Below are 26,754 nucleotides of genomic sequence, written 5' to 3'. Positions count from 1 at the left end.
CTTGTGACATGGTATGTGAATTTACGGCCACTGAAACATTTCAATCCAATCCAATGACGAAACTAACGCAAGCGTGGGGCATTATGCGGCCCATGACTACACAGACGGCCTGCCTTGATGTGAGCTGCACAGACGCTAGCGCTAGACTCCTTTTTAGTGTATACTGAAAGAAACGCTATGGCCTCCACAAGTGTTTCTAGCAGACATGTGCACGTTACCGCCAGAAGATGTAACTAAATGCCCTTACTGGTTACTCGCTCGAAAAGTAACTAAATACGTTCCTCGTTCCCGATTGTCAAAAAGAACGCGTGAGTTACCCGAATAGTACCGTGCTACTTTTTGCGTTACTTTGACGGCCAAACGCACAAGTGTTTTATTTCATGGTTCACTGTTTTCTTTTTAGTAGTAGTTGCACTTAATCCGCAGCTGCCTCTCGAAGTTTTTATCAGTTATGTTTCAACGCTTCCTCGAATCTCCGGCGACGCTAAAGAGCCGTTCTACCGAGGTGCTCGAAAGAATGGCAGTGTTGCGATGCAGGAAGAGCAGGCGAATATTCGGGAACTGTGCGTTCATCGAGGTCAACGGGTACCATCCGGCACAAGAAGAAACCGAGAAAGTTCCTCCCGGCCATCGACGGACGTTGACAATGGAAAACTAAAAAAGCGGCTAGATCAGGCTTCTATGAGAGCGTAGTTCCATCCTTCCTACCTTGAAAATTTGAGAGTTCGTCCTTGACCATGCTTCTATTCTCCGAGCGTCTTGAGCTATCTGCGTTCCACGAGAGCTTACACCCTAGAATGATAGTCGCAGCCAGGATAATCCCCGCTGTTGGCATTTCAGGCAGTGCGCCTACACTTGCGTAAATTGAATGCGGCTACAAGAGGCCACGACGGGCGTGATATGACTCGCAATAGAAATGACGCCCCCAACCACCAGAGTGTAGAAAAACTGCGCTGCTGCTTTCGAGGCAATCATCAGCGCAATGTGACTATAGGCATGCATCTGTGCATGCACCTATATATAGTCGCATGCGCTGGTTAGAATAAAAAGAAGGTCCTTTAAGCGCTGTTGCACACCTTACTCGTGAGAAGTAACGAGATGCCGTTACTCGTTACTTGGCCTTAAAAGGAACTAAATGCGTTACACGTTCTTTTTTAAAGTAACTAAATACGTTTCTTGTTACCGAAAATTGTGGCTAAGTAGAAGTAACTCGTTTCTTGCAACGCGTTACGTGCATGTCTGCTAGGTTGTCTTGCTCCGAGCTCATCTGCTCGCATACCATCCACAGTGCTTTGAAGCGCGAGGAAAGAGCAACAGCTCCAGCTGTTATAGCCTTCCCAACCCCATTTAGTGCCCCTTTAATTATGTTAAAATCCTGCGCGCTTACATCTCGTGACCCATGCGCGGTACAGTGATTAAAACCAACCCAGTTCAGGGCAAACAGAATGTCATCGGCCCACCGCAATGCACTGAATGAGCGCCATAATCCTCTCGGCGATAAAATAATCATGTTGCTGCACGTTACTTTTGCATACATTTACCCGGCACGAGGACATCTGCGTGACGTAGACATTTCTACAAACAGTCTTGTCTTGTTTAAAAATGATATAATTGGAATATTTACTACTGCATAACTATTCTTGCTCTCCCGTGCCGTCGCAACTTCTGTACCCAGTCTGGTATTGCTTTATTAGGTTGAACTTGTCTTGAAAAAAACCCCATTCAACATTGTTTTCCCAGAGAGTAATCAACGTTACCTGCATACGGTACCGCTCTGCTTTCATAGCGCGTTCGGTCTAGATTCCCTCCCTCTCTGTATCAGAGAGCGCACTCGGCCGGGTACTTCCTCTTCTCGCATGTCTTTGCGATGCTTGTATAGTGTCGACAAGTATTTATCACTGTATTTATTCGCTGGCCAAAAGCCGGGCAGGTGGCAACACTTTTGCACTTTGACCATGGCATGGCACGTTGCCTCAGCATGCAGCACGCCAAGATTCGCAATCCGGCGGCTACCGATCGTGGTTCTGCTTGGGCAATTAACACAGAATTGACACAATCTGTGTCTGTTTGCACAGACACAGCGACAAAGGCAGCTGCAGGAATGCGCGTGGGAAAACTTCAAAGAACTCCTCAAACACCGCACAGCTCATCCATGCATTTCAAACCTGACACATGAGCAGACTTAGGGCCACTTCGTCGGTTTCTTTATTATTAGTAGTATTGTCATTTTTGAAGCTACAATCGGTGAACATTTTAATGCAAAATCACGCGCTTGAGACGCTGTTTCGCCCGTGAGCTTCACTTCTTTTTATTTGTTGGTACCTCCAACTGGAGCTGGGTGTCAATCCTAAAATCTACTTTATTAGTGGCCACGCTCCCTGCCGGGTAAATAACTTCATCGTAAATACGGTGCGCCGTTCATGGGTTGCCACTGGAAGAAGTAGATTAGCTGCTCGCTAAACTCCTTCTTATTACCGGTGCTGTAAACAGTCGAACCGTCACACAGAAAATTTGCTTCAGAACTGCTGCAGGCGTCTCTGCCGCGTTTCATGAAGACCCATGTCTGCGGTAAAAACTCGAACCAGGGGTTCCTGGCGCTTCCTGCCTAAACCACTGCATCGTCCTTCCAGGTGGTCACGCGCCCGCCGTAGCGGCTGGCGGCGGCCGCGGTGCGCGGCGGGGCGACGTCTGCCGGCAACCACGCGTTCGAGCACCAGCGCGGCAAATCCCAGGGCGTATCCGATGCCCAGCAGCCAGGCCGGACCCACGAAGTCTCCCAGGTCGATGGTCGTGGTCGTCCGCGTCTTCTTCTGGTCGGCCACGCCACCCATGAACTCCTTGGGGTCGAAGTAGGGATTGCCGCCAAGCCTCATCGCCTCGTCCATCCAGCGCAACGTGTGGCCAGTTTCGAACAGGTAGCGACTCCTGCGGCGCGTTCGTAAACCTAATAAGTACGTGCGCGGTCGGGCTAGTACACTCTAGCCGTCTTAGAGCGGCGGCGCGCGCGTGCTTCTACTGCCTTCGCAAGAGGTCTAGTTTCTGCCTGCGATTGCTACGACGAGCCGCCGCTGCGGGTCCACCCTGCCTAAGGTCCCTAAAATTACTATAGTAGCGCCAACTGCTCCCTCCTTCTCCGCTGCCCTCCTCTTTTTCTTTCCCCTCACCCGCGGCGCCGCGGTCTCTTTAACTATAGGGACCGGGCGGCCGTTGTATGGCACCACCGTCGTTTCAGCGATCAGCGCCGCCCGTGGCGAACCGCTCGTCAGTGGAATGCCGGTGGCGGTCAGTGCAGCGTAGTTGTGCATGGTTTTCTGTCGTTTTTCTGCGGTGCGGCTTGCAAAGCGTACGTAACCCCACGTGCATTTTTCAGATCGGTAAATCTTGAGCGTGGATGTGACGTTTGCGAGGCATGCCATGTGTGTTATTTACGCCCATACTCAGTATTTACAAATAGCAGACGACGCTCAATGCGCCAAGCTGGAAGTGAAAGTTCGTTGCTTCATGCAATTTTTTTCATGCCTGCATGCAGTTTCGCGAATCGAGGAGTATATTGCCGCTAAATGCCCCCACAAAGCCGGTGTGTGCAACCGATCTAGGAATGCTGCGGCGCTTTCCTTTGGCAGTTGATGACGAAACGGCGTCGACGTCGTGCACAAGCGAAAGACAAAGTTGGGGGGTGTCTTCTAAGATTTACCTCAAAACAGAAATTTTGACGGACGACGTTTCCGTAACTTCATTACCTACGGCTGAAACGTGTTTCATTTCACAGAAATGCTCTTACTACAGTAATCGTTGATAGAATACCGCATGATAGTAGAACGTTATTGCTTGTCGTGGAGAAGCATTGCTTTACAAAAATTGCAATGGTTGCTGGCTAGTTGGTAAATGGTTTTTCAAAAACCAATTCCTGCGTGGCTGAAGGACGCAAGACAGGAGGGTGCCCGAAACCTGTACTCAGCTTCACAACTGAATGCTGCGGTCGGTTTACAAGCTGCCACCTAAGCTTGAAAAATCATGCACACCTCTGTCTAACGACGATGATGGTTTATCGCAAAGCTCTATCGTATGGGTTTCCTTGGTTGCCTTCTGGATTTCAACTTTGACTAGCTAAGCGTCGAATTTGACCAGCACGCAGTTTGGTCTTTTCATCGCAGCGTCTTTGACTTTGACGATTTCCAATTCGATTTCGCACGAAGAAAGCTTTGTGTTCAATCATCATAATCATTAGACGGAGGGCTAGATGATTTTGCTGTTTAATTTTGAACTTCCATGCCCCCTCTCCAAATCTAAACTTTTCCAGCGTGTCGGAGAAGTGTCTGTGGTGGAGGACTCGGGCTCATACACCCATATTTGAGGCAACTAATCGCGCGTTTTTGGTGTCTTCACCAGGCATTACAATATTTTTAGGTACTCTGTAAAGAATACTTAAGCAATAAAAAACACCGGCTGATGTTAATAGCACTGCTACATTTTTTAACTATCGGTGCCAGCCTTTATTCTACGCAGGTGGTAAAACGGGAAAGGGAGGAGGGGTGGTTTGTAGCTTGGGCTGTTGAGTTGGTGAAGAACTTTGGCTCTTGATAAAATGACCACCACAAACGTGGGATTTCCACTTCGGCTTTCAGGCTCCCATGCTGTCACAGTGTCGCTCACCAAAACCGAAGTTACAAAGCTCATGGTTACAGAAAGTGTAAACTACCGCAACATTTCTACGGCTACACGGTAATCCATCTCGTATGCAGGTGCCTTTCTATTTAAAGCACACGTATCGAGGTATCTCAGCGGTAAGGCTGGCGTGGAAACCGTAGTCATTGAAACCAGTGGAGATTATTTAAAGTTGTAGAAATGAATTCTAATATTGCTAATAGTTTTATTCCTACTCAGATAGCGCGGAGCCAGGCGCAGAGCGCTGCAAAAAGCGCTCGTGTCAATGTAGCCCTTCCCCAACCTTACAAGCATCCAATAAGTTTGCGTAGCCGTTAGTGCATATAAGAAGAAAATAATACTAATAATACTAGTTTTATTCGTACTCAGAACGAGTGGAGCCAAGCGCAGATCGCTGTAAAAAGCGCTCATGCCATTGCAGCCGATACCCAACTTTAAACGCGTCCGGCAAGTTTACGTAGTCATTACTGCATCTAAGAACCCAACACATCTGTCTAGACTTCATTTCATCTCACATGTCTGCTCACAACGCCACCAAAACATACAAAGCACCGAAGCAAACACGACAAAAACAACGGGAGGCTGTGTAGTCCAATGCACCGGCTCATTTCACTGACGAGGGGAGTGCCGAGTGGTGGCGCCACCCGTCCAGCTGCCCGGTCCCTATACGCCTCGAGCGCGGCCTGTAGGGGCGCCACTGAAATCCCCCTAGCGGCCCGTTTCGAAAGCAGGCGCGGGAGTCCCCGGCCCGCTCCCCCCTGTCGCCGTTGCTTTTGGGGCTCGTTCAAGACAGCGATTTACCGTTTGTCCGCGTTCGAAATACGGAATAACGTGGAACAGGCACTCTGTTTACAAGCGTGGTGTGTTCACGAGAGTATAAACTTTTATGGCGCGATCTTAGTGAAATCTATATGAGCACGGGCGTGTGTCACAGGCCGGCGTCCCGAAGCCAGCATTTGCATGCAGCTGATTGCAATTCCGCTGCCCTGAAATTTAGTGGGAGTGTTGTCTCCGTAAGCAGTGTTTCCTCCGATGGTCATGTTGCGGCCATACACACTTTGATGTAAATCGACTTTGTGCACTTACAAAATCCAGCGGAGCACTCATACCTGACAGCACGCAAGTTACGCCTGCCAATATCACATATTAGATATTGATCAGTACCATGAACAAGCCAATGCGGCATAAATTTCACAAACATTGTACCAAAGAAGTACGATGGATAATGCAAAATTACACTCCGGAGTCAGCACACGACGACAAATTTAATGATGGGTCGTCTTGTCCCGAGGTGAGCGCTAGCAAAGATTCATCTGTTACATTTATCCTCCACGAGAAGCGCGAATATGGGCGTAAGAGTAATCCGCGTCCGTGACCAAACTCGTCTTCTAAACATCGTCATATGGCACAGGGAGACTGCAGCATCTAGCATAAACTGATATCAGAGACCCTTATCAGATACGACACTCTTCCAACGAGCCCGTGTGTACGAAATTTCGGCGCACGTTAAGGATCTCCAGGTGGTCAAAATTAATCCGGAGCCCTCCACTACGGCATGGCTCATCGTCTCCGTTGCGTCGGCGCGTTAAACCCTGCAACCAATCAATCAACTCTTTCAAAGGCACCTCGTATCGCTTGTGAACTGCCAACCCTGTATTCTTCAAAAAATGCGTCCGCCGAGTGATCAGCCGTTCGTTGAAGGCGAAAAACAAACGAAAAGTGAACACGCAGCTTGTGTGTGTGTGGTTACTAAAACGTTCATTCGTTGATTTCGCTCCGCATTTGTAAACAACGATAGTTGAGCGTCCTCCTCCTCACCCCCCCCCACCCCCCCCCCATGTCTAGCGAAATATCAGTGCATTTCGCATCTAGTTGGTCTGGTGAATACGACCTTTCTCAAACAAACGTCTTTAGCATTTCAGAAGCTGCACTCATTTTTTTTTATTCCCCTACGACTATTCTATTTATTCCTGACTTGCAACCTTTCATTTTCCCGTGGTTTCATTAACATATACCTTGGTTCTTACTATAATGCATGAGTGGGCACATATCTGACAATGCACAGGCTTTGAGTGTACTTAACATTTTCGCGTGGCTTATATTCCCATAAAAGGCACAAGTTTTTGTCAGCTATTGGGGTATCACATCCCCGCAACATATTTTTCTACGACGTACATATTCGAAGCAAAGCCGCATTTGTTGTCTGCGCTGCAAAACGAACCAAACTCTTACAGTGCCAATATCAGGTCTAAACGAGGCGATCACTTGTGCTGACGTGTTCGACGGTGATAGCGGTGATATGCTCGCCGACGCCCGCAAGAGCGGCCAAGAAGCGCGCAGAACCGCCTCCCCGGGTAGCTCTTGTTGGCGTTAGAGCGCTCTACCAAGACGCAGCTGTTTTTTTTAAGTGCCCTAAACGTGCAGTTAGCTTACAGACGTCACCATAACAAGTTGTTTAGTGCGCGGAAAGGCAAAGAGAAGCGAAAGAGAACCGAAACACTGCATGACCACCTATCAGGCACGCAGCGCTAATCCCGCGAACGCCGCGGAGAAGCGGCGGCAGGCGGCGCAGCGATCGCGAATCTCGAGGCGTATGGGCCTCGTGCGCTTGTATGGTGGCGCCACTGATGCGCTGTGTTCAGCGCCATCTTGCGGACAACGGAGGCATAATTTCTGAAGTCCGTGAGCAAACGACGTCCGGAGGATAGTATTCCGCGCAGTACGATTATTAGAAGAGAAAGAAGAAGTAACCGCTATTCTGTTGCCATGCGATACGAACAGCCAAACGGTACTTTATTAAATAGAATATGGTATATGGTTCGCAAAGGCGACAGGAAAGCGATGCATCACACAAAAAAACAGTTTTAAACAAGCGCGGTTTTGTCTCCGCGCAGCGCGCGGTCACGCTGTCATTTCGCAACGGCTTCCACTGAACACCAGCAGCGCCGCCCAAATAAAAGATAAAAATAAAAAGACGGAAGCCCGCGATGTTACCAAGAGAACGAGAGGAGTGCAGGAGTGTGCGTCTGTGTGTGCATCGCCTCCCGGAAGCGATAATGTATGTGTGAGGGAGGGTGTGATCGCTGGCTCCACCAGTGGAAAATTTTTTGTGGGGCCGCCGGCCCCCGAACAGCATGAAATAACGGCATAACGTCCAAACGACGCCAGCAACGCCTTCGTTGCTGTGGTCGCTTTGGTGGCTTTGGTGGATTTGATTTATTTAGCCGTAGATCAGAACGGCTGGGTTAGAACTGCTGGCATAACCAAGCAGTTGGCGGAAAGCTTATTGTGAGGAGAAGACCGACTACGCGACTTCATGGTGCTTGCAGAAGCGAATTTCTCCCGTGTGTACACTCCCCTGTGCCTTGTACATGTCAGGAAGTGATTTGATGTGTTGTGTGTGTGTGAAATCGCGGCGAAAGGTTTGTGTGTATAAATTGCGACACCAAGGATAAGCGGCTTCAAGAGCCCGAAGATTCAGGTTTGTAGAGGCAGGTATTTGAAAATGCCAACTGCTTGAGTAAACTCTACCTCAAACTGCTGAAACTACGATGAGTTCGTTGGATGCGCTCATAAAAATATTACAATGCTTTTTGAAGTGCTTTCATAGGTTTATATATGCATACTTAATATGCGAATAATTTTGGACGTAGATGCGCGAGACGAGGCTTTCATGAAAGCCTCTGAACGTTTATTTACCTTGTTTATCGCTCGACATAGACACGGGCACAGATATGGTAGATCGCACAACAGGAGCTTTAATTGTGCACGAATGATTCCTCTCGCATTCGGAGTGACCTTGATAAAATAAGACCATTTTGAATTATGGAGATTGTTTCAAAGCTGACAGTTGTACGTGATGTTTGTGTGACTACGCTGCAAGTTATCTTTGTCAGCAAAAATATTTTGCGCAACAAGCCCCACTTCAACTCGTTTTTCAAACGCAAACTACAAGTTGTACATGTTTGAGATATTTGAGAGTCCTTTAAATAAAAGTGTAGATGCGAGTCTCCGAATTGTGGCTGGTGTGTGTCCATCTGTTTACGGTTGTGTCGCAGTGTAGCGTGAATATTTAAGTTTCTGTTTTCATTTTAAAGCTTCATATTTTGCTGGTATGACTACGTACAATTCAAGCATGCATATCCGTGGGTTGCTCCATGTATTTTCTGATGCGTGCACACCAAAGGCTAATTGAGGCGCTACGAAAATATGCACTGGATACACGGCATTTTTTTTTGCAGCGGTCTTACGGCAAGTAGCGTGCACATACGCAAATGCATTTATGGATCTGTTCTTTTTATTTCTTTTCGGGTACCATGTGCTTCGGGAACGTCGGCGTCGCAGGCAGCTGATCCGTGTACTGTCGTCTGCTTGTATTGGAGAAGGGGCGCTTTCTAAATTATTTCGGCTTGTATTCCCGCACAACTCGTCAGCGTAATATTTCTATTATAACAATTGTGAATTAAAAAAACGTGGTAATTGTTGTATACTTATTTTACGGTTGTTGTTTAAACTAAGCCGCGTAGCGAACTGCTGTATATGTTTATTTTTTTCTTAAGAAAAAATTCCGCCGCCGCTCCCAGGTGGCGCCACATGTTTATTTGAAACTGCAGTGCACGAGGCCCATAGAGAGCGCTTCTTATTGCTCAGCACGAGGAGACGTTTTATAAAATGGCGTAGTTTAAGGACACAGTATTAGCAGCATGACTTTCAGTCTTTTTGTGCTGCTTGTCATTGTCTTTCACTAATCTTTGATTTTTTTTGTTCTATCGATGCAGATTCCTTCTGGCATTACCTCCAGGGGAAGGTCTGCGAGCCAACACAAACGCAGAAGCGTCACAAGCTTCTGGCTAGGTATCCTCCGCAGGAGTGCGCAGATCTGCGACGATAAGAAAGTACATGGGCTTGTTTGCCACTTTGGTTGGTGTGAACGCCAGAGCCAGTGCCTCTACCATTTTAATCCTAAACAGTCACCGAGAAAAATGGCGGCATTTTTTATCGTTGATGTAATTTGCAATGTCGTTTTTGTGCTTCACGAGGTCTGCATTGATAATGTTTTTGTGTCTTTCTGTGACCCAAATTTCTGCAGCTATAATTAATTATTGGCAGCTTCTAGCTATTCTAGCTATTCATGATCGGCTACCGGCGCGCCGCCGGCAGCCGATCGCGGAGGCCGTGCTCCTAGTGAGGCAATTAGTGTCAACCCCACGAGGTGGCGCTCGCGTGCTCCGCCCGAGCGCTTTTTCGCCTAGGGAAGCGGCGGGCAGGCGTGCGTCGGGCAGTCTCCGAGGAGCTACGGTTCTTTTTTCGTGTCGAAATAATAGGAAATGCTATTAATGTACCAAGGTTTTTTATGGGAAAGGTACCTACGTTGTGTTTTTACTGTTTGCTCCTTTTTTCATCACATTTGGCCAACCCAGCAGACGGCGCACGCCGTGCTCAATCTAGGCTTGAATTGTAACTTCATTTCTCTTGCTGTGGTACAGTAGAAAGAGGACGCATGGGAAAAAGCTGCAAACAACGCAGCTTGAAGACCCCATACGCCCAACCCTACAGCTTAGTTCATATACATTTCGCTTCGTACATTGGCCAAAGCACAATTTTAACGTCTACGTAATATGTCGGTCGCTCAGAAGGATAAAATAAAATCACAAAGCAGACTTGCACGGAAACAAACAAAATAAAATAAACACAGGCATAAAAATCATAGCACATATCTTAAAAGGCACAGCATAAAACCCAAAATAAAATTCTAAAACACAGCACAAGGGATTTGCTGTTCGCGCAGTTTGCTGCATGACAAACCTTTTAATCAAGTCTCAAGATAATCACAGTGATTCAAACAGGTAAAAAATCGTATACAATTTTTTCTTTGAAGTGTTTTCGATGCAGATACTATTACTTTCAAGACAATTTAGATACAATGGTAAAATATAGCACAAGGACTGTAGTCGATAGCTAGTACGGAAAAAAAGGCAGGAACCACGCCAGGCGCTGGCGTACGTTGTAAGAAGTGTCATGGCGTGTGAGAAGTTGCATGGCTAGCGTGCGGATACTTTTTTCTTCGTTGTTTGATGGTTTTTCTATCGTGTTGTGTCAACTGAGGAATGAGCGGAGTGCAAAAGGCTATCAGCTAAAGATCAATGTTTCTGCTTTCTTTCTTCATTTTTTTTGCTGATTTTCCTATCAAGTTCTGCATGCCGAGCAAACAGCGTTGTGCGTGCGAAAACATTTACGTTTTTTTTTTTTTTCAAATTGTACCCACGAAGCACACATGACAGATGTCTTAAAACTTCAGTCAAGTCAACGGAAAGCGTGCAAATACAGGACTCGCGACCGCAATTCTCAAGAAAGCACCAAGCCACACAGCATCATTTTACTGCGCGATCATTTTAAAACTGCATAGTGTTTCGCACACTGTACACCGATGAACAAAATAATTACACCTTATTTACATTTAATTATTTACATCCACGTTACAAACAGTTAAAAGAAACATTTAAACAAGTGTGGTTCCTGCTAGGCTCCTTTTACAATTTCCCAAACCAAGATCATGTGCAGCGGCTAGCTGGTGTTGGTTTCCTATAAGGATCATGTGCACTGACTCAACAGTGGGGAGATAATGTCATTGTGTCATCTGTTTATTGTTCGCTTTCCATACCGTAAATAATTACCACATGTGCGCGCTCACCCACGCATGTCCAACGAAAGTGTGGAGCGCTCAACTATAGCAGACTATAGGAACACGAAGGAAAAGCAAAACCGAAACCACGTGCTAGTCGACATGCAAGTGCGAAATAGAAGCTCGGTGCGCTTGAAGCAAGAACAGGTACGAATCAGTACCACACGAAAGCGTCAAGTCGCCGGAGCGCGAGAGCAACGCCAAACGAGTCCCGGTAATGCGCGCAAACGCAGCGCGTGTGCACAAAACACACACAAATAATGCAACCTGCAGCGTTCATTTTCGTCTGTATTCGAGGGGCATCAGTTCTATTGCAGTGTAAATTCATCCCTGGTGCGGCGAATGCGCGTTAGGTAGCAAGGTTCTTATGGTTCTTTTGTTGGTATGTTCGTAGTAAGGTTCTTATGGTAGTAAGGTAGCAAGGTTCTTATGGGAAAAGTACAGCTATGCAGTGCGCATGTACTATTTGTTCGTTTTTTCAACCCATTTGGCCAACCAAGCAGGCCGCGTGTTTCGTGCTTTAGTGATCGAGGCTAGTGTGTGAATACTGTTTCTTCATTGTTTGGTAATGTTTCTGTCACATGTTGTCAGCCGCGGAAACAGCATGGTGCGTTAGGCAGGCCTACTTACTCACATTTCCGTTTTTTTTTAATTTGATCACGCTAGAGCACTGCGCAAGCCACAATTCCTAGGCCCGGCCCGAACCCGACAAATTTGTAAATATAAGCACGAGCTCCGCCAGTACCCGGCAAAATTTAATAAAATAAACCTGAGCCCGTCGGACTGTTTTGAAATATCAGCCCGCGTTCGAAAGACTATAAACATGAGTCATAAAAAATTTGGCCTTTTCAACCTGAAAACGTAACCATAGAGCGGGTATATTTGACTTGCAAGTTTTAAACTTGGACCGAGCTTTGTAAATATATATCCGGGCACAGAAAAATGAATTTTGGTGAATATCGACGAAATATAGTTTAACAGAGCTCCAATGACTTCGCGCTTCGATTTTTTTTTTCGTTTAACATAATTCAATGAGCTCAGTTTTTGGTATCAACAATCACGATTTTGCGGCGCATGACTGCCGGGCTTCAGACACTGCATGCATGCGGCCGGGCCAGCACGGCACGGAAAAAAAAATTGTTGAAGGCCGAGCCCCGCTCGGTCCCCAGAAAATGCGTCCCACCTTGCCCGGGCTAAAGTCCCTTGATCGGCGTTTAGCTAAAGCAGATGAAGGGACTTTAGCCCGGGCCATTTTAGTGCCAACCACACAATACACACGATATGCTTTTAGTAACTTCCCTCAAGGCTGCGAAAACGATCAACATTCAAAACTGTAATTCTCAGGGAAGCACCATATGGCGCACTTTATAGCGAGATCATTTTGAAACTGTACAGATCAGTGGTACACTGGCCATTCATTAACATAAAAAATACCATATTACGAATGCACAAGTTCATTAAAATTGCTGCCCACGTCTTACAGACGCAAGATATTATAAAAAAGTCAGGAATCCAACAAATAAAAGTGGGGTAAAACAAATCGCAAATATAAAATCTTTGTAGCAATCACATAAATTTATTAGGGGTATAATCCCACAACCCGCTATTGCACTATGCTTTCGAACCGCATGGGCCATGGCCCTTCGGAAATAAGAGACCGCCGCAAGCATATGTCCTCTCTAAATTACAAACAAAAAAAGAACCAAGAACATTTAAACATCAGCGTAGTGCAAGCTAGGCTGCTCTTGCTATTACACACACAAAAATATCATGTGCAGCGGCCTAAGAAACATCAAAAGCGAGCGTGAACAACTCAACAGCAGCGTAGCGGCAAGGCGCGCCGCCTCGAGATCCCCTCGGGCGGGGAACACCAGCGCCACGCGCGGGGGTTAACATGTTCGGCTTCAAGGGCGCTATGGGGAGAAGTCGGCGCTTTTTCCACTACCCAAGTATTCTAGTTCACTATACTTTAACTGCACGGCGATACCGCCATTTTTGTTGGGTGCTTCAAAAAAGACGCCCTCGAAACACTTCGGGCCGCTCGCTGATTTTTTTCTTGCAGTTTGCTCTTGTTTTAGCGCCGCAATCGCTCTTTGGTAGCATTTATAGAATTTCTAGAGCCCCGTTTTACCAACACGGACTGAGGGAGGGTGTTTCGTTTTATATTTTTGTCTACAAGGGGATATTTGCGGGGTGGATTCCGCTGGCGCATATGCACAGCGCGGTTTTTTTTACGTGTGCGGCATGCTGTAACATCTCAGGATAGGTCGTGAAAGCGAAAGGATCGAGCGTGGACATTTCAAACTGCTCTGTTATGGTAGTTCCGTTCTGGAATTCGCGTGACTGTAATCATGCAATCACTGCACAAATGGCTTGCGCACGGTTCACGGCAGTATACAGAGGGCTTCATTCGCAAATGCCGTCGTTGGAGCGCTGCGCTGGCGTCCTTGCATTCCCCTTTCTTGCGATGGTTGTGAATAATTAGAGGCGTAAACTCTGCGCCCGCTTTTACAAACGATCGACGTACATCCTATAGTTCCGCGCAGTTTAGAGTGTTTGCCGTTCGTGTAGAAATGTTTCTTTCACCTTCATGCGTTATAGGCTGCTGTGAGTAGATTAAAAAATATACACATGCTGTTGAGCGTGTGTGCATGTACAGCGACGTGAAAAGCCCCTGCTTCCCCGACTTCGCAGCCGGATACACTAAACTGCACTTGCGGCCGTACGTTCATGTGCGAACCGAGTGAAAAACGCAGGCTTGTAATTCTGGAAATAGGCGCCAGAGAAGACTGCGATCAATCGATCGGGTAAACCACAATTACAGATTTGTGGCCTCTTGTTTCTCATACGAACCAGAGATCGAGTCCCTCTAGGTACAAACTATGTAACTAACTACTACAGTTACTTAATCATGCAATACGTTTTTTTACCTGGCGCGGTCGTTTACAGCCGCTATTATTGGATGCGCCTGGCCAGAATTGTTTTGTGCTCTGGAATATTTGTACATTGCACTAACATAGGAATACACCCGAAAGAAATTCGAAAGATAACCAATGTCACGATGATTATCAAGAGAAAATAATAAGATATACCACCAAAATGAATTGGTGTCACAAAATAGATATTTTATTGGAACAAACTTCCGTAATGACGTCGTGCAGGTGGCTTGTGCTGCTGACGTGGCTTCTGTGCGAAAAAATCCTGTGAGTGGCATTTGGGTTTAGGTTTTTAACGTCAAGCTTCTCCAATATCCCTTGCTCAAATTAATCCGTGAAATAATCCTACTGAGAAGGGAAAAAAGGTCACCACCGAGTTTGAGATGCGCCTCAAACACTCCGCAAATATAGGCAATAATACATTGCAGAAGAGAGTTAGTGACCGTTCTACCATGGTCAAATTCGTGTTCGCGCATCTGCCCAATGCCGCGTCCACGCTCAACTCGCTTACACTAAACCCGTTTAACAAGCGCTTTGCTGGACAAAAATAGGTCTGCTGAGAATAAAATAGTCACTCAGTGTGTTTTCGTTCAAATCGCTATGACTGGATACGCTGCGCCGTTGGCTACTAAGATGAAGTACGGCATCTTTTGTAATGCAAACGTAAGATGTAATTAACGGTCCTCTGTGCATACACGGAAGAAAGGGCGTACAGCCATTGCGGTGCGAATATGCATTTCAAGTGCCCATTCAAACGTGTGTGAATTTAACAAAGCGATAACAAAAATTGCGAATCAAACGTACGTAAACGGCGCGGTGACTAGATTAGCTGGCCCTAAATTGTTTTACCTAGCCGCATTTTTTTTCTCGTAACAGCCTCATTTTGCACCGCACCGACCAAGCACATATTACGCAGCAAATCACTCCAATGTCGTGACAACGGGATTATAATACCGTCCGGGTCGCTAGCACACAAAACATGACTTCACGCCACAAAGAGCTTACACGCACTCGGAACGGACACGCCACATGGTCAGACGCAAGCTGCCATCGGCCAAAATAAGCGCGAATTCAGGTGAACAATTCTCGCGTCACGAAAACCTTACGACAACCGACTGAACACGCTACGCCGCTGATAATTATGCTGGAGGTTAAGCGCGCGCATGACAAATACACGGCCTCTTATCCAAAGCGAAGTTTACGACGGGACGAACTCGCTGCTGCGCGCAATGCCTACTCAGAACAAAGGGTGGACCACGGTCGCGGAGGAAATACGCATTTCTTCGTAAGTGACCGCTCAAGCTTGCGCAGAATTTAACTGAGCAAGAACAAGCATTCAGAAACTTACCTCGCAAAAGAGTGATGGCAGCGTCGGCCGGAAGTATGACCGTTCAAATCTAGGCAAACAAACTTTTCTCCTTTCTGCCTCGCGTTTCCCGGACGGAATAACGAAGTATTTTGCCCTCTCTGACGATATTCGCGCTGCCTAAGGCGCAACACATGGGCACCGCTAAGCAACATAGAGTAACAACGATGCGACATTTGTTCGGAACGAGCAGCTAATACTTATTAGCTGGCGCCTGCGATAAAGCCGGCACTGAAGCTCCCTCGTACGACAGCCAGAAATGGCGCCGCAGTGGCGGCGTTGCGCAATGTCCCAGCCAGCGAGGCCTCGGCGAGGCGACCTGGTGAGCCGGCGGCAGAGGCAGAAGAAAAATACCACGTGACTTTTCTGTCGGCCAATGGCGGGCGGCGCTGGCCGGAGAAAAAGAAAATAGCAAAACACGGAGGAGGGAAGCAGCGAGGGTGAGGGCGAAAGGCGGCGAGATCATAGAATGGCGCTACCTCGGTACTTTTACAGGCCTTAACACTAGAGCACTGCACGGGCCTGATTTTAAGGCCCGAGCCCGGCCCGAGCCCGCTTCGCGAAGCCCGAGCCCGACCCGGGCCCGTAACACCTAGCCCGAGCCCGGTCCGGGCCCGGGCATTCATCACCGAGCCTGGCCCGAGCCCGGCCCGGGCCCGCCATCTCAAGCCCAGGCCCGGTCCGCCCGGCTAATTTATTTTTTCGCCTAGGGTGGGCCCGCGCGTGTGTGACCAGGCCCGGTCTTTGACGCTGAAGAAAGTTTATTATTATATTCCGGGCGATTAGACGGAGGATCTAGCCTGTACAAGCACGCCATGAATTGAAACGCAAAAAATAAGGGTTTAAAAGTGCACGAAGTTTAGCTTTCACCGACAGAAGTCGGTGAAAGCTACATCGGCGACATCGGCGTAAATAATAGCTCGTATTCTTACACGAGAGGCACCATCACTTTTGATGACCAGACTCTTGGCAACTTCACGTAGTTGTCTCGGCCACAAGTTGGTATTGTTGACATTTTTTGATCCGCATTTGAGTCAACGAGTATGTACGTGCGTTAAAATATTTTACATGCAGTGGTTGTTAAGCACTGGTGTTTCTCTAGCATGCGAATTTGATTCCCCGCCACGGCAGCCGCATTTTGATTGGTGCGACATCTAAAACACACGTGTACATACATAGACATAGGGGCACAGCTACAGGATGTCTGAATTAATTCCTTCCCCTCTTGGGCTTTCCTTGTAATCGTGTCTTTGGTATGTTATACACAAAAATATAAAATCTTGATGCAGTACAAGAAATCTCATTAAAATTGCAGTATAGTGACCATCAGACCTAGCAAAACACGTTATTAAAACAATGCGTACAACTAACAGCAAGAAGTGCGCAAAAATAAACCGTGAATATTCAATTTTATGCTCTTTTCTACACTTCACGTCGGACCTATTAACGGCCGTGCCTATGAATTCAAGCCCAAGCCCGGCCCGGGCCCACGGCGTCGAGCCCGAGCCCGGCCCGGGCACGCCGATAATCGACTTTGGACGGCCCGGCCCAGCCCGCAGGCTGGGTCGGGCCCGGGCTTTCGGGCCGCCCCGGGCCCGTGCAGTGTTCTATTCAACACTGCCCGTGCGCGCGTTTCCCACGGCGCGGGCAGGCTATGCGCCGCTGCTGCTCTTCTTTTCTTAAGGCCCAACCACATGCAGCGTATTTTCAGCGTCGCGCGAGCGTCAGCGTCGTTAGGCGTCAACGCGCGGGCAGCAGGAGGGGGCGAGTAACTGCATGGGACCGGCGAAATCAGGCGCCGGCGTGCGCGCTCGACGCTTCTTTCGGCGTCCAGCACGAGATTGAACAGTCGCCGGTATTTGTCGCGCAGAGACTTCCATTTTTTCAGCACGGTTTCTACGGCACAAACACACGAAAACAATGAGAACCTGTTACAATAACTATGCGCACAGGCTGCAGTGCAGGTGACAAGTGCCTTACCTCCGTCCGCAACACCAGGCGCCGCGGCTACTGCCACTTCATCCCACAACGTCTGTTTGCGGAGTTTGTTCTTGTTATCTTTATGTTTAGCCTACCATAGAGCGGGGCGAGCGGCGACCGCGGTTATTAATGCCCCAGCGTCGATGATCGGCATGCCGGCCACCACTAAAACAGCGACTCGGACTGGCACAACCGGAAACTAGAACCAGCGCCGTTTCCGCCGCTCGCGCCGATATCTGGCGAGCGTAGACATCGGCGTCGCCCGAGCGTCAGCCCGCGTCCCCACGCATTTCGGCGCGCGCGCGGACGCTCGTCGACGCCGACCGACGCTGACGCTCGCGCGACGCCGAAAATACGCTGCATGTGGTTGGGCCTTTATTGTGTTTCGCTACCATCCTGGCTACTGGCGCACGCAGCAGAGGGGTGAGAGGGGGCGGGATAGGAAGACGAGCCGAAGGCACCAAATCCATCCCCATCCCCATATTCGGCGGCATGGATCTGTGCTCCCACCGCCACGATCAGTCATTTTGCAAGTTCTATAAAGAAATCGCCCAAGAAATAAGAAAATTAGACATCGCACGCAATCACCCTTAAATTTTTATTGTTATTTAAATAAATTACCTGCTTTGCCTTCTTCTGTTGACATGTTTTCTTGTTTTTTGTTCACATTTTAGATCTTCACGTTGTCCGCTCGCCCTCTCCCGAAATAAAATTCTGAGTACTTCACTGTTTTGGGAGCAGCATACTCAGATTGTGGGTGCGTGATTCATTCACTTGGCTAGTTTCAATTTTTCCAGTTTGCATGCAGGCGTGGAGTACGTTGCTTAGCAGCATACTCCAAATGTCATAGGTTATTACTTAAAACTTGCCCGGCCACTGTTAAGAGACCTTTAAAAACGCACGCCGAAGAAGAATAATCGTTGGATAACAGCGTGCAAACTGCAGGGAACCAGGCAGACTGGAAACGAGCCTGTTTTGGGAGCAGCAACGAGATCTCACGGAGTTTTGCGTAAACGGCACGTGAGCTTTCTAGAAGCCAGCAAACGAAAAATTGGGTAATTGCGTAAAAGAGAATTTGGTAACGCATTGCAGAACGTGGTATGAGCACAATCGTGACACTTGAATACATAAAGGATAGAATGTTCCTCCGTTCCAGCACCAGCGAAAAAATCAGCTTCGGCCTAATTCTCGCAGCCACGTTACTGCCCTTCCGCAAAAAAAAAAAAACAAAAAAAAAAGGTTGCTCCAGCTAGGGTAGCCTCATAGTCGGAATTGCTTCCTCGGCGGTTTGTGTGCCTAGTTAATGGAGTTTTTTTAGTGTGGTCCCTGACTCAGGAGGAGTAGTTTTTTTTTAGGTATTCTAAAAAATCCCTCAGCAAAAAAAAAAAAAACATTCTGACCGCCTTGTACGACTGCTGTGAACAATTTGAGGGCAGCTCAACGCGAGCATGTGTTGAGGGTAGTGTTCACGAGTAGTCGCAGCACTTAAAAATATCCGTGAAACGTGGCACGTGCGTTGCCACGATATTTCGAAAATAGTGGAGATCCCCTCTAAAAGAGTGAGAACCCACGGCTTCCGGTAGACGAGCCTGCTTGTATTCCCTGCTCTGTCAAAAGCATGTGTAGTGGGGCTGATCTTGTGTTGCTCGTCGCCAGGACCTTGGCGTAAGATTCACAGCCCAAGCCAGCTGCCATAAGCTTCACGATTTAACCGCCAACGTAAGGCAAGCGATACCGTGTCGCAGGCAGAGCTGTAGCGGCATAACATCATTTCGTCTTCTCTAAATGCAACCGATAGGCCACGGCGAACAGTGGCGGATTTCAAGGGGGGGAAGGAGGGCTGAGAGTGGCCGCTTCCCCTAAACGACTTCACATAACCCTCCATTAATGCTATGTGTGCACTTTCCGTCGCTCACACAATTAAGACTATGCTCTTTCGTTTTCTGGGCACCAAACGAAAGCCACAAAACAAAGAGATATCCGCGATAGAATCTATGTAAAAGCCGTATGTATAGCCTTTGGAGACGCACAGAAAGGAGGGGCCAGTGCATCGTCCTCCACTGGCATCAACGCATTTGGTACCACGCTGTGCCAACTGCTTGATGCTACAGCTCCTTCAGTCCGTTAATTGTGGCCTCCAATTCAGGCCCAGCGACTGGAAGCAACATATGAAAATTACGCGCTTTTGATAAATTGCCTCAAAATATGATCGTTTGTATGAGAGCCGTTTAATTATCCTTGTGGTTAATTTGCTGTACGCGTGTGATCGTGAATTTACGCATAGTTTACATAATTTCGTAATGCTCTTTTTACGGACAGAAGCAGTGGCGACGCGCATTCCTACTTATTTTTCGTAGACATGTCGCCGAATGTTGCTGCTTCGTACCTTTATAGACTATCAGAATTAGTAAAGATGTCGTATTACATGATAAAATTCAGTAATGTGCATAATAGTTATAGTGACCAGCGGAGTGGGCTTGGTAGTGGGCTTGGCAGCACCGCGTACGGACGGATGCTCATGAACTTCTACTTCTTCACCCATGTTGGTGACAAATATTCTGTGTATTCAATCAAGGACGATTCACTTACCTTGACCGTGCTGCCAAGCCCAAAGAGTCTGCTTGCTTCGTTGTGTGATTGCTTGCATGCCATCACATTGCTGTTGTTAACATCTGGAGACGCGGAGCTAAACCCCGTACCGACCTCGGATTTGGAATCTGAATATACCGTAAATAGCCAAATACTGAAGAAAATACCAAAAGAGCAAACACAAACCAATAAGACGCTCACCGCGCTTTCTGCCAATTTATAACAGGTTGAATTAACTATAGGTAATGTACAGGAAGGGATAACTTCGATGGAAAAGGAGCTTGCTCGTTTAAAAAAAATGTCAGGATAAGCTGGCCGAGCACGGGGTACTCTGCAAGGGGACAAAGGAACTGGTAGAAGAGCTGTCAGCTAAGGTCGAGGACCTGGAAAATCGTTGTCGAAGAAATAATGTTGTAATTTATGGCTTAAGTGAAGAACCAAACGAAGACAACAAATCCCTGCGAAACAGAGTTGAGCAAGAGGTATTTAAGGAGTTACTTGGCGTGGAAGTTAATTCAATTGAGCGAATTCACAGGTTGGGTTTTTGGTACCAGAGAAACACCGACCGGTTATACTGCGGCTTTTTGTTTTTTTTTGAGAAAATTAAAATAAAGGCATCGTTCCCTAAGCTAAAAGGAACGCAGATTTCAGTGTCAGAGGACTTCTTAAAAAGGCTACATGACTGCGCGGTAAGCTGTGGCGTTTTGCAGCTAAGGAAAAGGCTAATGGGGTTTTACTCTCTTTTGATAAGTTGAAGGTACACGACAAAGTTTACACTTCGGGCCAGCTTCTAAACTACGGGGTAGAAGTCACGCGGTCTGCTACGCAGGCGCGGATTGAACCTGGTTCAACTGCGCCTGCCCGTGTGACCCCGTGAAGGCGCGATAAAAAATGACAGTTGTTACGTATGGGCCCGCCGACGGGCTTTCTTTCAGCACTCCTCGGCTGTGCGGCGAAGCCACTACGTGCGCCTTCCAAATAAGACCGACCGTGTCGGTGACTCATGTTTTCACGTCTCGACAAAGCCCGGGTTAGACGCTTCGCTTTCGCCGCGTTTCAAACTTCGACGGTTACCGACCCAGCGAGGCACGTCCCAACGCGCTTCAAAGACACAGAGGCTCCGCGATCGCAGCGGAGTCCTTCTCTCTCCTCTCTCTCGGACTCAACATGCCACAATGCTATCGACTGCTCACGAACTCTGGAAAGAGTGTTGTGTGGGTCTGTGACGTTCGTGGCACGCGGACAAACTACAGGGAACGCTGTTTTGACGGTTGGCGCGTTTGGGTATAAATACGAGCCGCCCAAGCGTTGTACTCTCATTCCTGTAAGATCACAGAATCAATGCCGTCGCTCTGCTCGAGTCCTGTACTGTTACGTCGCCCGTGGGGGGGGGGGGGGGGGGGGGGGGCATTGTGCTTTGGCTTAAGCTCACCTCTCACTATGAAGTAAACAGTTACGTTAGCCTACGGCCGCTAGACTTCTTCACGGCTGCAACAGGGGCTGGCCGCTCTTCACACCACGCTACCAAACGTATGTCGGTGGCGACGGAACTCGTCTCGGGTCGGCCCACCCTGTCGCAACAACGTTTATAACCAAAGTGCTCAGAGTTGTTTCGCTCAATGCGCGCAGCATCATGAATAAATCTGGTTTAGTCGAATACGTAATATCCTGTTATCTTCCTCATGTCTTAGTAATAACACAAAAATGGTTGCATGCAGATGTGCAGGATATGAAAATCGTATCCTCTACTTATGAACTTATTCGCAAAGACAGGGAATCCCGGGGTGGGGGAGTAGCTATCGCTGTTAAAAACAACATTGGCTTCCCTATTTTGGGTGGCATTTGTGACCACGAAATTGTATGGTGGAAACTTAAATTGTATGGTGCAAACGTATGGTGCAAACAGACACCTAATGCTTTCCCCGAATATTTAGAAGCCATGTACGACTATCTTGCAGAAAATGCAAATTCCCGATCGAATATTATAGTTACAGGAGACTTCAACTTGCCAGGTATAAACTGGGTTTACTTATGATGCCCAACAGTCTAAAAGTGCTGACTAACTGCTCACGACCGCGTTCAACTTTTCTTTACACCGTTCACGACGCTAGAAGGGTGTTGACTCGTCCTCATCACTCCTTGAGTTGGCATTTGTTAGTAGCTTTCTTCAAGGCTCATCCGTTAGTGTTGAAAACGGGATATCCGATTACAAATTGCTTGCTTTGTCATGTCCTATCTCGGGTACACGTTCTTTTACTAAGCCGTCAGAAATTCTTGTCAGAGACTACACTCATGCGGAAGACAATGCTGTCTTAAAATATTTGGAATCAAGCTTCGTTAGTTCAAGCCTAATCAGTGATATTAAAGAAATGTGGTCAGATTTTAAAAATTGCTTTCTTTTGCGAGCGAGAGTATGTACCATTAAAAAGAAAACGCATTAATAGAGAACACCTTTGGTTCTCGCGAGAAATGATTCAGGTAAAACGAAAAATTAAGCGACGTCGCAAACGTGGTAACACAAGCGCCCTACAAAGCCTTATTTCTACTCTGAAGGACAAAACGTGATTGGCAAAGGAGCATTTCTTTTCCATTACTCTGCAGTCATTCGTGAACAACGAACCCCAAAAGTTTTAGCGCTATCTCTTAAAGGATGAATAACGCATTTCGGAGATAGATGTTTCAGGCGAAAGTATTGTTGACGCGGCTACCATTTCTAACAAATTTAACGCCTTTTTCCAATCCGTGTTCACGCAGACGGCTTCGCACACTGCGCTGCCGTCAGATGTTTTTGATTCTCCTATGCCTGGAGTAGAAATAACAGAGGATGGTGTCCTCAGCCTTTTGCATAAACTAGACGTGAAAAAATCCCCTGACCCCGATCAACTGTCCAATACTTTTTTAAGTAGATATGCTGCATGAGTAGCTAAATATTTACATCAAATTTACGTTATGTCCTTACGCACTTCAACTATTTCTGATGATTGACTCTCGGCAAACATTATTCCCGTGCATAAATCTTGCTCTCTAGAAATTAACAACTACAGGCCAGTTTCCTTAACGAGTACTTGTTGTAAACTATTCGAGCATATTATCCATAAGGCCATCATTACTTACCTAGAATACAACCATTTGCTTTATTCCAAACAGCATAGTTTTAGATCTGGTTTATCAACCGTTATCCAACTATCTGAAATAACTGATGATTTAATTAGTACACCCAATACAAATGGTCAAACCGACGCTATATCTTTACATTTGTCAAAGGCGTTCGATGAGGTTCCGATCTAATTAAAAAACTACTCTACATTGGCATTGATCGAAAAGTAGTCGCATGGATAGAATGTTACTTAAGAAATAGAACACAGTGTGTCGCCATTAATGAGTGTATCTCCGAAGAGTTGGACGTGTACTCTGGAGTTCTACAGGGCTCTGCACTGGGCCCTCTCCTTTTTTTAGTATATCTAAATGATATTTATCTCATTGTTCAACCCCTTATCTATATTAAATTATTTGCGTACGACTGCATAGTATACAGAGGCTATTAATACCCGAGATAACCAAAGTAAATTAAACAATGCTTTGGACTTAATTGAGACATGGTGTACAAAGTGGGGATTAAGAATACATGCTACTAAGAAAACTCTACTACATTCAGCAACAAAAAGAGGCCCCTCGGTTTTAATAATTCTTTAGGGAATGCAGTCATCAACAGATTTGATAAGGTTAAATATCCAGGCATCACACTTACAAGTAACCTTAGTTCGGAAACACACATTGATAACGTTTTTCAGGGTGAACTTCATAAATTGGCATTTTTGAAAAGAAAGTTGCGCAATACCCCTCTTGCTGTGAAATTAAACGCGTACAAAGCACTAGTACGACCTAAGTTGGAGTATGCAGATGTTATTTGGAGCCCTTACCAACAATACTTCATAAGTTAAATTGAAAGAGTACAGAATTTATTTTTGAGCTTCATTTATTCTGTTTATTCGCGTCGCTCGAGCGTAACCACTTTACGTAATAGAGCAAACCTCCAAAAATTCGAGCAGCGTAGTATCATATCTATCTAAAAATTTCTTTATCAGCTTTACTACGGTCACTTCAAATTGTCGCGGGAATACTACATCCAAGAGCCTTTCAAACGTTCAGCGAGAACTCATCACGGTAAGACTATTAGGCAACCAATTAGCTACAATAATGTGCATAAATTTCTTTTGTTTCCTCGTGGAATTTCTTACTGGAATATGTTACCTGAAGAGACAGTGAACTCTGTGTCGTTTGAAGTGTTTTCTCAACGTATTGGCCAAGCTTTTGTTGAAATGTTGTTCAAAATTGGAAGACAATATCATTGTGTTTTTCACCACACGTGATTGTGTCAGCATATTTCCGCCTCCACCAATGTGTGTTGTACGTTTTAAAATTACGTCAAGCAACAGCATTGTCGTGTTGTATGTTGAATTTCTGTTGATGTATTTTTTCGTCTTCACTCCTGCATGCGCCCGAGAAGGGCCTGCAGTATATGTAAATAAAATAAAAAAGTATTTTCAATTACTTGTTTCCGGGCGGCGGCCACAAACGCCCATCGGCTGCCCCTTGGCGGGAATGACATCACTAATAAATAATGTTAATATTACTAGTAATATTACAGCCTAGTGGAATATCGTCATATTCCCTGCAAAAACTTCACAAAGGAACCCCCCTAAGGCTCACCCACCATTCCGCTCTCCCGATGGCGACTAACTGGTCAACACAGGTATCTGGCTTTGCAAACGTCGACTTTCGTCGAAGCCCTGGCGCCCAGCATGCCGTTTTCACAACAATAATATAGCACAGCTACCAAGAAAGGATCATCGTTAAATCTTATGAGCAGGAACGTTGCAAAAAACCGCCCGTGCGCGCGGAACGCAGCCTGCAGATACAATCGCCCAAGGGCCATGCAAGTGTAGGCTCCCGCAACACCCACGCGGAGAGCGGCGGAACTGTACGCCGCGACTGGTCTGCATTGTTCTCGCCGACATAGAAGTTCTTACTAAGAAACTCTATGCTCGCCGCCGCTGCGAAGCCGTATCAGCACAGAGCGCCTCCGCTCTAGCCCAACACAGCACGCCTCCGCCCTAGCCCGGCCGCGTATTCCCAAACCATATCCCGGAGGACGACGACGAAGAAGAGCCTGCCTGTATGGTTACGGATCGGCTCCTTCTTCAACGGCTTTTAAACCGTGTTCGCTACCACCCACCTTCTTTTAGTGATACCCCGCTGCTTGCTAAGCGCCCCGCTTCATTTTAATACCCGATTTCCTCAGTTTCATTGATCCGCGGGGCTGTTTAGCCCCATCACCGCCACTGCTGCCTTAGGCCTCGCAGCTATATCATGTCGGCGCCGCCGGCGCTACTGCGGCCCCCTGTGCTGGACTTGCAGCCGGCGTCGCTTCAGCCTTCTGCGTCTACAACACCAGTCATCACCACGCTGCCCCCATTGACCACGGCTTCGCCGCCACCGACCCAGAATGTGACCGTCCCTCGATCACCGGCGCCAGCCCCCTACGACCACAGTGCTCGTGACTCCTCGCGAACTGATTTTTCGCAAGGAGACCACGACGACGAGGAAATCTACGACGCCGAAATGTCGGCCCCCAACGAAAGTTTGCCACCGCGCCACACCGAGGAGGGCGTTGACGACGACGGAGACGAGGGCTGGATCGTCGCGGGAAGGAGACTACGCCGACGCACCGCACCGAAAGTGGGTGAGCCGGCTTCTGCCTCTCCCGCAGCCTCAAAGCAGCATCAGAGTAGTTCTAGCTTCGCTAGGAAAGTTACCACGCGACTGAGCAAGGCAGCGCGCCTACCCGTGCAGCTACCGCGCGGCGAAACCAAAATTATCCTCCGCCCGAGAGGCGGACTCAACGTAGCTCGCACGGAGGCCAAGCGCCTAATGTTGGCCATCTTTAAGGCCGCGGGGACAACCATGCAAGAGTCGAGTCAGGACACCATTTGCACAAACGCCACACAGAACGTCATTATAGTCAGTACACCCAGCGACGACAGAGCTAAGAGGTACGTACAGATAAAGCAACTCCAGATAGGCAACGCCGAGTACGAAACGTTCGCGTACGTATCGGCCCCCGACGGCACTGTAAAGGGCATTATCAGAGGGATAGATACGTCCGAATCGTATCAGGACTTACAAGCCAACATTGTCAATGCGGCCAACCCACTAGCGCTCGAGGCGCACAGGATAGGTAACACCTCCACAGTGATAGTGGCCTTCGATGGCAGCAAGGTGCCCAACTCCGTCAAGTACGGCGCTATGATAGTCAAATGTAGCCTATATCGCCAACACCACGAGTTCTGCCGTTGCTGCGGCAAGCTAGGACACCGCGCGGACGTATGCCCCAACCCGAAGACCAGGGTATGCCTGGCGTGTGGGAAGCGCGAGCCAGAGCCGAACCACGAGGCCACGTGCAGACCCCATTGCAAACTCTGCGACGGGGCTCACGCAACGGGCGCCACGGGCTGCACGAACCGTTTCAAGCTTCC

At 47.6% G+C, this 26,754-nt stretch overlaps 1 protein-coding gene across 1 annotated transcript in view; it reads right to left on the bottom strand.

The window, feature by feature from the left end:
- Positions 1-2,345: 2,345 nt before the first annotated feature.
- The window catches only part of LOC144166966 (uncharacterized), a 45,911-nt gene continuing 21,502 nt past the window's right edge, over positions 2,346-26,754 (bottom strand). Inside the window, exon 2 of the mRNA XM_077696399.1 lies at positions 2,346-2,925. Within this exon, the coding sequence (XP_077552525.1) occupies positions 2,517-2,925 (409 nt within the window). The 3' untranslated portion in view covers positions 2,346-2,516. The remainder of the gene's footprint in view (positions 2,926-26,754) is intronic.

This window comes from Haemaphysalis longicornis, unplaced genomic scaffold (assembly GCF_048455015.1).
Source record: "Haemaphysalis longicornis isolate Haplotype H1 unplaced genomic scaffold, Haemaphysalis longicornis Haplotype H1 scaffold_2, whole genome shotgun sequence".
Lineage (NCBI taxonomy): Eukaryota > Metazoa > Arthropoda > Arachnida > Ixodida > Ixodidae > Haemaphysalis > Haemaphysalis longicornis.
The sequence above is the reverse complement of the archived record's forward strand: the minus strand, read 5'-3'. Positions and strand labels throughout refer to the sequence as shown.